A 15155-nucleotide genomic window follows, 5' to 3' on the forward strand; every position below is an offset into this window, starting at 1 on the left:
CCCAACTGACAGAGCATTTTGAGGTACTGGGGTCTGAACTCAGGACCTTGGCACTTACTAGGTAGGTGTTTACCGCTCGAGTCACACCACCAGTCTAGCTGTCTTGCTGTTTTGAGCCAGTCTGTGTGGCCCTCGGTTATGAAGACACCAGTGTGGATGGGCAGGTGTTCACGAAGACATGAAAAGCCTTGTTTGTGCGGCCTTTCCACTGCCATCACTGGTCACAGTGCGGAGCCCTGTGAGATAAAATGAGTAAGAACATCAACGTGTCTTCGTGTGGTGTGGGAGACAAGATGGATGCATGACGGTAAATGGCAGCCTCCATGGGACAGGAGGGCTTTGGGGAATGCAGATTCCCAGGCCTGTCCTGACCTAGGTTAACAGCTGTGCTTATTTCCTTGTTTTCCTCCTAGGGTCCAGACCTTCTGAAACAAGCAAATGTCTTGCATGTCAAAAGCTGTGGGCTTACCGCAAATAATTCTCTTTTAAATCTGTTCCCCCAGGGCCGACCTGGCAGTGGACCAGCTGCCAGCCCAAGTAATAACGCTTCAACCCGCTGTATTAAGCTTTCTGTGCGCTGACGAGTTCGGTAGATGATTATACCCGAGGTGCCAGGTGTCCAGCTGCTCACCTTTGTGTGTGGGAAGCGAGCTTTGGAAATATCCATCGCGTACGCATGTTTGTCTTTCCGAAACCGTTTGGTATCCGGAGTAAGATGTGAGACGTAAGAACAACAAAGCCAGAGGAGACACGCCGGAGTTTTTAATCATCGTTATCACCCTTGAGATCAGTAATGGAGAAACCCATTCTGGAGAGCACCCGTGAGCAGGCGGGGACGCACATGGGGCACGCGCCTCGGGACATGGGGGAGGGGCCCCTGCCACAGAGCTCAGAGGGCCTGTGGATGCTTCTGGATGTTACGATGGGCGCCGCCTGCTCTGAGGTCAGGTGGAGGCGGCCGCTCACCTGATGAGCTCCCAAGGCCGCTGGCCGGCCTGGGCTCCCCAAAGCCACCCCGGTCTCGCCTGGGGTAAAGCACACACAGGGCGTGGGCAGCATGCCTGCTTCCTGTAAACCCGCCAGGAAGCACACACTGCCCAGGAAACAAGGGGGCCGCGGGGCATGCGGCTGTGCGGGCAGCCTGGGGTGGGCAGTGGCTCAGGAGCTGGAGAAGGCCATGTGCTCTGAGGGTCGGGGCAGACGTGAGCCGGGGCTCTGCCCGCGCCCTCCCTCCCGAGGAATGCGGGTCTCAGGCCCTGGGGATGGACAGCGGGGGTCTTTGCCACCCTGTTACACATTCAACTCTCGAGTATGCCCCTGAACTCTCTCTTCTACCCTGAACACCTGCTAAGCGCCAAAGCAGCTCTTTTGTGAGTCTGGGTACACAGCCCCGCCCCCCCCCCCCCCCCCCAGGCTGTCCCAGGGAGCCTGTCTGAACTGGAGCGGGCTGGATGGCCTTTGGAAGACGTGCGGAGGTTTCGGAATGACTCCTGGAATGAAAGTGGGCTCAGTCTGCCTGCGGGGTCGCCCCACACCGGGGCCGTTCCCCAGAGGAGGGAAATTCAGCTTCCCGACTCTGCCTCATGCAAAAGCCGCCACCTTGCCAACTCCTCCTCCCTCGCTCTGCCGCAGGGGTGAAGTCTCCTCCTGCAACAAGCAGGACGGGTGTGCGCCCTAACCTCAATCACGTCTCCAAACTTGTGCCCTCTGCGTTTAGGGAGAGGCGGGGAGGCGGCTCCACGCACGCCAGCGCCGACTTTCAGCCGCCGCGAGGATGTCCTCTTCGTGGGCACGGTGCCCCTCCCACCTCGCCAGGCACAACGCCGACCGCGTTGGCGCGTTGAGCTCCTTCTCATTTTGATTGTGGACACTGAAGAGCATGTGGGGAGCTCTGTGCTCGGTTTCCCCGCCACACAGGATTAAGCAGGCCGCTGGGGTTTGTCGGGGAGCTGCGCTGGGTGGGTGGGGGCCGCGGGTCTGGGCGTGGGTCGGGGCGCGGGGTCACTTGCGTGGCTGCTGGATGTTCTGGGTCCTCGGGGAGGCGTGCTTGTCCATGGAGGCGTGGGGTTTCTGGTGAGCCACCTGGGCGGCCGCCGGCGGAAAGTCCTTGTCGCCCTGTCAGGAGCCAGGGAGACGCGGCTGATCAGTAAATGGGTTCGAGCCGCCCGCAGGGGAGGGGGGCCTAGGGGATGATGGAGCACAGGTCCACGGGGAGAAACTGTCTTCCCGGGGCTCAAAGGGGCCCAGGCCATTCAGAAACGACACTGAGGGACGGGGGGGAGGCCCCGTGCCCCGAGACACAGAAACTCCTCCGCTCAGCGGTGGGGTGGGGAAAAGTGAATGGCTGTGGCCACTGAACCACTCAGGGACGCCACTTTCATCCTCATGTGTCACAACATGCCCTCCCTCCCGCCCTCCTTCCTAGTCTCCTTCTAGAACAATCCTGGGCCTTACACTCAGGGTGTTGTCCCTGAGCTTTAGTGCTTAAGGCAAGTGCTTTACCACGTGGGCCACAGCTCCACTTCTGGCTTTTTGGTGGTTAATTAGAGATAAGAGTCTCATAGACTTTCCTGCCTAGGCTGGCTTTGAACCTCCATCAGATCTCAGCCTTCTGAGTAGCTAGGATGACAGGTGTGAGCCCCCGGCACCCAGCACAACATGTACTTTCTATATTCATTTCTTCAATCATTTTAAAAGGAGAAAAATGTACTCAACTCAGGCACCTTAACACCACCTGGTAGTTTGGGGAGTCCTGGCTGAGTCTCCAGGGAAGGGCAAAGGCTGGCGGCCAGGGGCTTAGCTGGGAGCTCCACCCAGTTCCAACCGCAGGTGCATGCTCCGTGAAATGTGACAACGGGAAACCGGGTCCCCAGACCGGAGCTCCAGGGCTGCAGAGCCTGGGCAGAGCTAGAGGACAGGAGGGCGGGGCCCACCCCGGGGCAGGGCGGATGCAATGGGCAGCAGGCACTTACCCGGGCAATAACACCAGAGATGAACACGGTAGGCTTAGGAGGGCTGGAAAAACAAGGGAAGGCGTGGATTTAATCACATAACTCACAACAGGGAACAGCCTAATGTGGAAGTGGACGTTTATGGTCTAGGGTGCACAATGAACTTTCCACCAACTGAGGAGGAGGCAAGGGACTGGTGAACAGACCGAAGTCTTCCTCTATCACTTGTCACAATGACCACGCGATGGGGTCTGGGTCCCTTCCCAGGGGCCCGCAGGCCACCCTGCATTGCTATCCGATGCTGTACTTGGGCTGGTAGACAGCAGAGCACGGAAAGAAGGAAAATCCCTGTGCACCCAGCACAGGTGAGGCTCTTGCTTTAAAATGGTATTGAAAAAAAAACAGCCCAATGCCAGCAGCTGACCCCCACCAAGGCCTTCAGGACGTGGTTGAAAGCCAGCCTGGGCAAGAACACAAGTTTGCAAGACTACACCTCCTCCAATGAACCAGCCAACTGCTGACCTGGGAGGTGTGGTTCAAGTGGTACAACGCCATTCATGAGCAAGGAAGCGGAAAGAGAGCGCCAGGTTCTGACATTAAGCCCTGGTCCCAGCCCAGAACAAAAGCAAAACCACCACAAAACCAAACCCCTGCGAGAACCATGCTTCCGGTGCATTCTTCTGACCCAAAGAAGGGGATGGGCAGGGCTGGTCCCGCACTGCCGAGGGGCTGCTGTGACGGCTCATCCCCTCCTTTGCCCAGCACTGGCTGCGTCTTGGGTCCCCTGCAAGCTTGGCCCAAAGCCCCAAGTTCTACCTTTTCCATCTCCGGTTAACAAGATCTGTCTTCAGCTTGAGAATGGCTGTTGGTCGCATGTGGATATAAAATCCTTTCTGAGGTAGGGAAGCTGCACTAAAGTTCACAAATGAGAAAGCCTGATAACAAGTCTGGGTGTATCGCTGGGCCTGAAATAAAATCTGCACACAACGCACAACCTCCTCCGAGGATTGACGGAATCTGTGGGAATCTTCCTGGCAGGGGCCGCTTTGAAGATGTCTTAGGGGACAGAAACAGCCCAGGCTGGCACCCCTGCCCTCCTGCGGCTCAGGCCTTCCCACTGATTTCCCGTCAGGACGACCACTTCCCACCGTCAGTCAGCGCAGGCTGCAGCTCTGCCACAGGGACCCAGCCGCTGCCCATGCACACCGCCCCTCCCGGAGATCACATGCAACCGAAGAGCCCTGCCTGTTGGTCTCCCCATTTCCCTGGTGAGGAAGGCCGTGCCCCCAGCATTTCCTGGAAGCCCCATACGGGCAGGCTGGATGTTCACCATGCTCAGCCGCCCTGAGCCCAAAGCCCTCCTTGAACTCCAGCGTGGCCATTACAGAACTCAGTTTCAACATCATATGCAACCCCGTGGCCCCAATACTGCCCACCACTGATGTCTTTTCTGTGCTCGGGGATTCCTAACCGTCCTCACCAGCAGGGGGCTGGGACGCCATGACTGTATTTCTGGCTACCACATGCCATTCCTGTCCACAGGCCGCACCTAAGTGGCCGGGCAGCCGGGGCCTGCGGTACCCCTCACACGCCTGCAGAGCCCCTTCCCACGCAGCGCATGAACCTGGGTGTGGGGAGACCCGTGCTCCGCTTGCTCCCCCAAGCTTCTGGCAGGATTGGGTGGGTGGGATGCCACAGCGGTGGACTCCAGGGTGGGGAGAAAGGCAGGCTTGCAGGTCTGCAGGAGATCACGTCACAGCACAGATCCTACCAAAGGTCACAGCAGATCCTGAGCTTTTCCAGAGAGTTCTACTTACAGGATCATTCCCTTTGTGGTCTGACTTAAGTGCAAGTCCAAGTCATTTTCTGCAAATGTTTTTTTACAAAGAAATTCAATGTCACATATGGTTGAAGGACTAGTAGATGTTTGTGCAGGAGAGATGAACAGCACTCAACCTGCCGTTTGCTCTGTTTTCTCTCAATCTAGGGAAATAATAGTTACTATTTGTTGATCACCTACTATGGGTGTGACACAGAGTTGGAGAATGATTCCATCAAACCTTCTCCATTGTTACGTTAGGGCACTGTTACTGCCATTTTACAGATAACAGTAAGCATCCTGCCCGAAGGTTACACAGCAGTGCAGGGAGCTGGACTTGGAATACAGCTTGTCTAGGGCCTGTGATCATGGCCATGAGTACAAGTCCCTCATCTGGGGACTCACATTTTAAATTCTGTCTTCTGGAAATGATTTAGAGATGCAGAACCTTAAGCTCTCAACGTAATCCTAGAGGTTCTTGTTCAATCAGACAGTACGTTATATTCAAATCTATCTAAGCATTTGCTTTCTGACTTTACTGACCCACTTTCCTTAGTAGCTTAGCAGGTGTGATTTCTATTGGATGGAGGGAACGCCGGGCTAGAGAGGCTGAGAATGAAACCCAGGAGGCAGGCAGCTGGACAGAGCTTTGGGGCTGGGCTCCTGGTCAGTACTCCACTCCAGCACCTCAACAGGAGCACAGGGCGGTGAAGGCCTAAACCACCCATTCAGGTCCCAGCAGGAGGAAAGGTGGTGACAGATACCAGTAAATGGAGATAGCAGTGTTGCACTTGGTCTGTGTTTGAATCCTGACTCTACCAATGATCTGCAGGTAGGCTGGTACCTGACATTTCTGAGGCTTAGTTTCTCATCTAATATGTAGATTAGAAAGTATCTCCTTCACGAGGTGACTATATGGGTATGTTCATACACACACACACACACACACACACACACACACACACACACACCACACACACACAGACTGCTTAGCCCATAGCAAGCTCTTCACAAACACCAGCTATGAAGATGGCAGTGACAGTAATGATATGCCCCCTTTTCCCCTCCCTCCCCCCCAGCCACCTTGAACTCCCACTGCTAACACTCATGACCTTGAGCTTGGCGGGCAGTTACACCCCGAGTGCTCAGGACAGAACTGTGTCCAAAGTCAGCGAAGTCTCCATCAAAACGGATGTCACAAAACCTGACTTGAAGAGGAAGCTCTCTATTTGATCTGCACGCTTGACCGGGCTGCCAACTGTGTGGGCTCCGGGCCCCGGGAGACGTGAGGAAGGAGGGCCTGACCTAATGGCCCAGGATAGCAAAGAGCTGCAGGTGGGCCCCGGCTCATTACAGGGAGAGCTGGCCATGCTCGGGAGGACAGGAGCGGGAGGGGGTCACCGCTGAGCCACCGGCTCTCTGACCCACTTTCCATTACAGCCCAGGAGACAGAGACAGGGGCCAGCCCCGCAAGGCCCCATCAGGAAAGGCAGGAGGAGGAGGGGGTGGAAGAGGCTTCCCAGGCCTGTCCATCCTTGGTCAAAAGAAGAGGCAGGGCCAAAGTCAGTCCCAAGGATGGGAACTCCCAGCGCTTTCCCTACAGCAGGAGAGAAGCTATTAGCAAGCAGGGAGCGGCCGGGTTCCTTACTTGGCTGCAGACACCACCTCAGGCTACATCCCGGGTCTCCCCAGGCCCAGGCAACGCCGCTGGAGCAGCCACCGCCCTGGGAGAGGGGCTTTGTCCAGCTGTGGCACGGAAGAACAGATGCTGGGTGTGTGTGCAGACGTGGGAGCTCCCACCCACTCTCTGCACACAGAGGTGTTCTCTGTGAACAGAATGGAAGACGTGCAGCCCGTGCAGAGAAGCGTGGAGGGAGGGGCCGACGGCAAGCTGGAAACAAATTCTCAGACCTTCTCTGGGCTGCTCATGACATCCATGGGAAGTATATTCCCACCTGGAATGTTTTCGAAACCATTTCTAGTTGAAATAGAGGGAAAACAAATCCTCCCCTGCCCATTTGGAGTTCTTAAACTGTCCTTCTGGCCTGGTCTTAGCTATTGGGGCTATTAGTTTTATGGGCACCAAAGCGGTCACAACAGGGCCGGTCCCTGGTGAGCAGGCCGGGCGGCCAGGCCTTCGGCACCTGGGGACACGGCCGCCAGGTGGCACTGCTGGTCCTCCGACGGGGCCGAAGCTGAGGTCCCTGCTCCTAGGTCTCCAGACTGCCGGCTGGGGTCCCTGCGCCCTGCGCAGCCTGCACCATCCACGTGCCCCGGCGCAGGCCGGGCCTGCGGGCCTGCGAGCTCTTCCCAGCCGAGCCTCCTCCTCCCCCCCACCCCCGAAACACCGGTGACTCCCAAGGGGAGGAGCGAGCTCTGGGAGCCACGGGCTTTGGTGCACTCCGCACTCTGCCACGGGCTGGGGGCGCGGTCTTCCGTGCGGATCGCCTGGCTGCCCACGCGGACCCACGCGCCCGGCGCCGTCTCCGTCACGCATGCAGGCCTATGCGCCCGGCGCCGTCTCCGTCACGCACACGGGCCCACGTGCAAGGCGCCCTGTCCATCGCGCACGCAGGCCCACGCGCAAAGCGCCCTGACGCAGAGCCACGCACGCGGACCCACGCGCCCGGAGACCGCTCCATCACGAGGCCACGCACACGCGGGCCACGCCGCGGGCGCCCTCTCCATCGCCGGGCACGGGTCAGAGCTCGGGCCAGTGCCGCACCCGGGGAAGGCTTTCTCGCGTGCAGGACTCGGCGGCCCTTGCGCGCCAGAACGCCTGGCGGGCCCGGGGGAGGGAGGGGGAAGGTTCTGGAAAATGCAGGCACCTGGCCGCCGCCTCCACACAGCGGGCTGGGAGTCTCCGTCTAAATCCAGGGAGAAGCCCGAGAAGGGGACGGAGGAAGACCCGTGTGGGTTTTCTCGTTTAAATGGGTGCCCGGGTGGACGCCCCTGCGGCCTCCCCACGGAGCCATCCGGACACAGACAGCACCCGCGTCTTTACGAGCCCTGGCACGGCTGTCGGACCGGGCACCCGCGCTTCCTGCCCGGTGGTTCTCAGAAATGGCTGCCACGCAGATGGCATTGTACTGTTCACCCAGAAACAAAACAGGAAAGGGAAAGGGTCCGGGTCTCCTGCTGTCCCCGGCGGCCACCAGCAGAGGGCGGTCACAGGCGGCAGGACAGCCGAGTTTGGGCGCTGAAGATGTGGCTGGCCGACTCCAAGCTGACAGACGATTCTAGAAAGATCCTCAGCTTTACTGGGGCTCTACAATCAAGACTCCTTCCCCCCTCCCTCCTTTGTGGACAAACACATGCATTCGCTCTCCCTGCCCGCTACCACCTTCATGGCTGAGCCAGCTGCTAAATGCCAACCTCCGGGGCTGGCCACGCGTTGCCTTTCCATTGCTTTCCTTGACCCCGGGGAGGGCAGGGCTTGGCCTTCCCAGCTGTGCTGCTATGAAAACTTCCCACCTCCACACATGATACACCAAGGACAGCAGTGGACTCGGCCACATGCCCCGTGCCCAGCATCGTGCCAGGGGGCACAGAGATGCTCAGCAAATGCTGTCAGCACAACAGGAGCACGGTTGGCCCAGGGAGGCCCGAGTGGAGCAGTTAGGATGAGCAGGCGCTCTGCTGCTTAGTTCTGAGGAAGCCACACCACCTCCTGTGCACGGTGAGCCTCAGAGTTGGAGAGTGATTACACATCTGTGGGCTGATTTTTTGCTGTTACTTAACAATCTGGCTGAGCTGGTTCCACTGGCCGTGGACCCAATCCTGGCATTTCCAAGCAAACAAGCTCTTCCTCTACTTTTTCTGGGCCTTGAAAACCAGTGGGCAGTTTTTCTGCCTTGGAAGAGGGGCCTCGGGCTAAGAGCTTCTGCAGGGAGTAGGCAATGGAAGCAGAGTTGAATCTTTGCCATTGAAGATGCCTGGGAAGGTTCGCTGGGGGCAGGAAGGGAGAGAGAGATGGGGTGTGCAACTTATTAAAGACCACTTTCAAGAGACTGCACAGATCTAACAGAAAAGACAGGCCTACTCTCCTGCTGGTGGCCAGGAAGGGATGATTTCCCTAAAAAAAAAAAAAAAAATCTAGAGTGGCCCAGAAATGGCAGGTAGGGAAATCAGATTCAGCTCAGAGGTAGCTCGTGGTAGGTACTGTATGATGTCCCTCATGACAAATGACCCAACCCAGTGTCAAAGGGTCCGTGGTACCCATGGACACATCGACACACAGACCTGCCGCTGCCATCCCTGCCGTGCTCAGTGACTGAGTGATGTGCTCTGACTCCTCAGCCACATCCTCAAATACTGAAGAACCCAGGCCTTAACTCCGCAATTCCCTTCTCTCTCAGGCCATTGCCCGGTGACTGTCATTGTCCAGTCACGGTCACCCGCATGTGTGCGTGCGAGTGGTTATTCTGCTGGAGCATTCATCACTGAACACAAAGAGCAGCCGAGCCACATGGCAGGCTACATTCGCCCAAATGCTTTGTGAGTGCTCAGCACAGAAGGAGAGCACAGGCACAGGCTTCCTTCTTATAAACCATAGGTCTTTCTTAGGCTCCTAAAGCGCTGTCTTATAATAAACCGACTCTAAGTGTAGGTTGCTCAATGTGCAGGGCTGGTGTCAAAGTCCAGGGCGGTGCACGCAGCAGGGAAGGCCCCGCACGGGTGGCTCTGTTTATTGCACCCCACGGGGCCCTCAAGCCAGCCGCCCGCTTGTGGGATTCTATTCCAGAATTCTGGAAGTATCATTTTGAGGGAGGAGCCCATGAAGTGAGCTCTAAAGAGACTCCTTCCCCTAACAATTAAGCGAAATAAACCAAAGGGCCACTCCCGAGACGTTGCTATAAATATGGCAGGTAATTCAATCATTCATAATGGACGGGTAACAAGATTCTTCAGGCCTGGTGGTCGCCTGTGCCAGCTGCCTCTACATGGCAGCCTGGGCGTGGCATCTCCAGGGAGCCTTCTCCCTGGCTGGCCGCCATGGTGGCTCATGTGTGTGGAAGGACTGACAGGTGTGCGGGGCACAGAGGGACGGGGAGCCTCAGCACACACCCCGCGTCAGCGCGGAGCACTGGGCCTAGCACGCTCTTGCTGACCACAAGGACAGGGACTGGGACTTTTCACCCAGGCTGGCTGCGGGGGAAGGGGGGAAGCCGCTCACCTTCACTCAGCTCGGAGCCTTCGAGGGTTCTCTACCTGGAACCCTGGGGGCTTCTAAAATTTAGAATTTTTCAAAACATTTGCTTTTGTTTTTACGCCAGTCCTAGGGCTTCAAGTCAGGGCCTGGGCACTGTCTCCGAGCGTGTTTTTGCTCAAGACTAATGCTCTGCTATTTTGAGCCCCAGCTCCACTTCTGGCTTTTTAATGGTGAATTGGAGATAAGAGACTTGGGGCTTTCTTGCCTGGGCTGGCTTCGAACCATGATCCTCAGAGCTCAACCTCCTGGATAGCCAGGATTACTGGTGTGAGCCACCGATGCCTAGAGGGGCCTGCGCAGTCCCCAAGCAAATGTGCAGTGATCACATGAAGGAGGGTCAGGGCTGTAAATCGCCTTACACACAGTGTGGTTTGTGCCAGGTGTGGAGACCTTCTCTCGCTTTCCATTCAGCTGACCTGGGACTCCAGCGCTTTCTCCTCACTGTGTCCCGCCCGTCTCAGCACCACTGCTCCTCTGCAGGGCGCTGTGGACCAGGAATTGCCAAGATGGCGAGGAGCATCATGGGGACCTCTGCTGGCTCACAGCGAGAAGCTACGCTGAGCTCTGGACAGTTACACAGTGTGACACCGGATTCATTCAATTAAGTTAAATGCTTGGCAAGGCAGGGTGAAAAACGAGATCAGGGAATTCCTTCTCCATCGTCAGCCATCTCAGCCTTCTCTGGGCTGACAGCACGGAGCACTAACAATGCCAACCGACCCCTGGACAGCCTTTTTGTGTCCACCCTGGGTCTTTCGTGTGTGTGTGTGTGTGTGTGTGTGTGTGTGTGTGTGTGTGTGTGTGTGTGTGTGTGTGTGTGTGTGTGTGTGTGTGTGTGTGTGTGTGTGTGTGTGTGTACGTGCGTATGCTCATGTACACACAGCACTGACGTCTTCCCATGGGAACTAAGAAGCTTAGTACAAATGGACGTTTTCTCTCTCTCTCTCTCTGAATCTTGGCATTTACAGTATGGTGTGCATGCTACAGTTTCTGCCTGATCTTACTTCACTGTTTAAAAATGCTGATAGCAGCTGGGTGTCGGTGGCTGTAATCTTAGCTACTCAGGAGGCTGAGATCTGAGGATGATGGTTCAAAACCAGCCCAAACAGGGAAGTCAATGAGACTCTTATCTCTAATTAACCACCCAAAATCTGGAAGTGGGGCTATGGCTCAAGTGGTAGAGTGCTAACCATGAGCAAAAGAAGCTCAGGGACAGCACCCAGTCCTGGGCACCTCAGGACTGGCAAAATACAATTTTTTGAAAAGCTGATAACCACTCACTCAACCCACTTCATGTCGGTGCTGAGTGTGGAAAGCAGAGCTGTTCTGGAAACACGTCACAAAGTGTGTGGCCGCCGGCTTTTCTTGGTGACACTGGCGTGTAGGCAAGGCCCTGGGCATGCTCTGGATGGAAATGTCCCCCACAGGCCCAGCCCTCCCGGGGGCGCTGGGCAGGGGCTGGCTGGAGGACACAGGCCCCTGGGGAGTGGTATCTTGTCGCAGGCCTCCCTCTCGCGTGGCTCCCTGTCCGGAGGTGACTGGGCTCTGCCTCCGGCTCCTGCCCCAACACTCTGCAGCCAGAATCAACACAGCCAAGGCTTGTGGAGAGAAACCTCTAGAACCACGAGCCAAGGTCAATAATTCCTCCCCACAGCCAAGGAAAAAGTGACTAAATGCACCCCCACATAACAGGCCCACAACGCGTTCTCAGAGCCTGCAGCCAGGCTCACAGGCACGAGGGGATGGCGTGGACCTGTTCAGGAATGACGTCTTCAACAGGCCTGTCACTAGCTGAAAGCCTGTCACTAACTGAACTGTCACCAACTGAAAGTTTGTGCTCATTGGGTAAAGAGCCATAGACAACTGCAATGTCAGAAAACATTAAACTCCTTAAGAAAGCAAGGTTGGGGGAAGAAATCTAAAACATCCTATAAACAAAAATTGGTGCGCACGTAACTGACGTGTTCACAGGAATGCCTCTGCTCGCACGCTCACCACGCCCCGCTCACAGGAGCCTGCGGACGGCCGCTCTGCTCCTCGGGTCTGAGTTATAGCGGAAGCAAGCACCGCATTTCTTCATGCATACTTAGAAAGCAGATCAGGCTGCCATTTACGACAATGAATACAAGCTGGCGAGGGTCTATGCTTAACGCGTGCTCTAGTGTTTGCTGTTTGGAATGCACCACACATTCCCACACAGCCCAGAGGAATGACCTGTTCCAGTGATGTACAGCTGTCTTGTCGATCGTGTCATGCCAACCAAACCAGCACCCTGCCAACCATAGATGCTAAGTCCCACGGCTAGAAAAGGGTTAACGAAGGCCTTTCTATCCCATCTCACTGCCCAGGTGTGCTCAATGCCCAGGCTGGAGGCATGCCTGGGGATGGATAGGGCTTGGCAATTATTAGGTTAAACAGGATGGCATAGGTTTCTCTGAAAAGGACCATCTGGAGCGATGGCCAGGGCCTAAGCTAAGAGGTGACCCAGGAGGCTGCTTGTCCGATGGCTCTGAGCACAGACCCCGTCAGAGGGCGCCCTGTACACAGGCCTGCCAGGCAGCTGGCTGTGAAAGATGCTGCACATGCCCACACTCCCTGTGCTGGTGAATATGGGGCTCAGGTCAAAGAGGCTGAGTTATCCACATCCCTCCTGTCTCAGGCACTGCTCTTAGGGAAGGGGAAGGTCCAGGCTGCCCAGTGCTCACTGCTGTTTTTCTTACATCCTTTTGAAGGTGAAGGTCAAGGAAAGACATGAATGTGGAGACCACATGTGGGAAAGCAGAGAGCATCTCAACCTAGCTTCGGGTCCAGACACACCTCAGGTTTAAATAGAAGAGGAACTGAGGCAGAGAATGAGAGGTAGGTGAACTGATTCAAATGGCCTCGTCAAAGGTGTAGTCTGGACATTATCTCTGGATTGGGTAGAGGCCTTGTCACAGTAAGAAAGGCACTATGAAGTGGAGCTGTGGCTCAAGTGGTAGAGTGCAAGCCTTGCTCAAGCAGAAAGAGCTAAGACACACACAGTGCACAGACCTTGAGTTCAAACCCCATTACTGGCACAGACAAATGAGGAAGTCATTATTTTTCTGGGGATAGTTCTGTGTTTAGACTCTTCTTACAAAATGTCTATCCATTATTCCTGTCCAGGGAACTCAGGGTGACTTGGGTAATTCCTAGCGTTTGAGGATATCTTAAGGATATGGATCTTTCTGACTGCTACGTTGAAGGTCCTTGTATCCCCAGATGACGGGTGAAGGGGTTCCCGCACCTCCCACATTTCTTGAGCTCAGGACCTTCTAAGAAGACATCGAGGTTTTCCTATTCTGTAAATTAGGAGAAGAATGAATCTTTTGATTAGTTCAGTCTTATTAATACTGGTCTCCTTGTAGCTCCATTTAGAAGGAGTTCTGGAGTTTGTCACCTCCTGAGATTCAACTTCTGACTGGCTCGCCAACCTCTGTCAGCTTGCTCATTTCTACACGGAATCACAGGTCCTGGAGATCCAGTCATAAAAACAATTTCAATGGGTTGCACAACAAGGGAGTCTCACAAGGTAGAAGTTTTAGCAAGGATTTATTTTACTCTAACAAGATAAAGTAGGGAGAAATAGAAAAGGGAAACGTGTCCAGCTCCCCACAGAAACGAGAGTTAGGGACCTCTGCCTTGTATTGTTTAGGGCACCCGGTCAGTTTGGTCCTAGTACTTGGGGGGCAGAGCATCAAGTCACTGGGGCACTGGCCAGAAGTGCGCCCTGACCCCCTCCACGGGAAACCTGGGCCACTGAGTGGCCGGCATCAAGCCAGCTCAGCGTGATGCTGAGAAGCTCAAGGTCCACAGTCCAGCTGTGCTGGAAGGGAACCCTGAGCACCGGAGATTTGGCCACTCTGACCTTCAGAACAAGGCAGGGGAAATCGCCACCCAGCACTAAGGCAAGAGAGAAAACCTGGGACCCAGGTACGGTGTTTACAGCCATAATCAGCACCTGGGAGGCAGAGATAGGAGGATCCCGAGTTAGAGGCCAGCCTGGGCTACATAGGGAGCCTCTCCAACATCAACTGTAACAACAAAAATGAAGGGAAGCTTTTCAGTGCCCTCTGCTCCCCACAACAATCCAGCCCTGCAGCCTCTGGAGTTGAACCACGGTGCCACGTATAGAGGCCGGCCTCGATCGCATACATCTCTGGAAAACTGCAGATGAGACTTCCCCAGCCCACCCCAAAGATGGGAAACGGAGGCTCCGCAGAGGGGCTGTGGAAGAGTCCCTGCTCCCTGCCCTCTGCGCAGACACAGAGCGCTCCTCAGGACTGACTTGACAGCGTGAACACGAGCCACACAGGGATGGGACGTTGGCAACGTGGGCTCTGGGCGGGGTCAGGAGCCTGGAAAGTGAGCGTGCTGATGGACAAGGTGTAGGCCCCTGCCTGAGGAATGCGCCCTGGCTTCTGAGGTGCCGGGAAGCAGCCAGCGCCCCTCACAGAGCCTGTGGGGAACCCCAGGGAAGAGGCCGGGCCAGGCTGAGAACCCAGGTGGGGCACGTGGTTCCACCTGTCTCAGCCCTGAGACAGGTTGGACAGGGGACACAAATGACTGTGGGCAGGGCTCCTGAGCAGCCAGAGCAGGCCCACTGCTCCCAGGGCTGGCACAGTGAAGATTCTATGAGGGGTGACTAAGCACACAATTTCAGCACATGGTGGCTTGAAGGAGAGTCAGCAGAGTTCCACAGTCTTGGGAAGGGGTGTGCCACCCTTGCCAGAGAAGCCCAGGCCCAACTAGGGGACAAAAAGCAAAAAGGAGGTCAGTGATGTTGGGGAGGGGCAGCGTTTTGCCTGCTGGGCCTCACAGCTCTGCTCTCGGCCAGCACCTGGGGTGGAAGGATGCGCAGCAGTGCCCGGATGATCCCAGGGGCTCCCGTGCGTGAGCAATGGAAATGAGCAATCACCCGAGGACTTCCTGAGGGCAGAATCTCACAGAGCACCTGCTGGGAAATGGGACTGACAGCCAGGCTGTAACTTGCTGCTAGAAACTTCAAGATGCGTGCTCACAGATCCAGAGAATTCTATGGGCAAAAAATTCATCCATGGTGTGTGTGTGTGTGTGTGTGTGTGTGTGTGTGTGTGTGTGTGTGTGTGTGTGTGTGTGTGTGTGTGTGTGTGTGTGTGTGTGTGTGTGTGTG

At 56.0% G+C, this 15155-nt stretch overlaps 1 protein-coding gene across 1 annotated transcript in view; it reads right to left on the reverse strand.

Moving 5' to 3' along the window:
• Window positions 1-742: 742 nt before the first annotated feature.
• The window catches only part of Dap (death associated protein), a 39609-nt gene continuing 25196 nt past the window's right edge, over window positions 743-15155 (reverse strand). Inside the window, exons 3-4 of the mRNA XM_070042189.1 lie at window positions 2973-3015; window positions 743-2115 (exon numbers count right to left, since the gene is read on the reverse strand). Of these exons, the coding sequence (XP_069898290.1) occupies window positions 2002-2115; window positions 2973-3015 (157 nt within the window). The 3' untranslated portion in view covers window positions 743-2001. The remainder of the gene's footprint in view (window positions 2116-2972; window positions 3016-15155) is intronic.

The sequence above is a fragment of the Dipodomys merriami genome, unplaced genomic scaffold, assembly GCF_024711535.1.
Source record: "Dipodomys merriami isolate MVZ:Mamm:240054 unplaced genomic scaffold, mDipMer1.0.p SCAF_32, whole genome shotgun sequence".
Lineage (NCBI taxonomy): Eukaryota > Metazoa > Chordata > Mammalia > Rodentia > Heteromyidae > Dipodomys > Dipodomys merriami.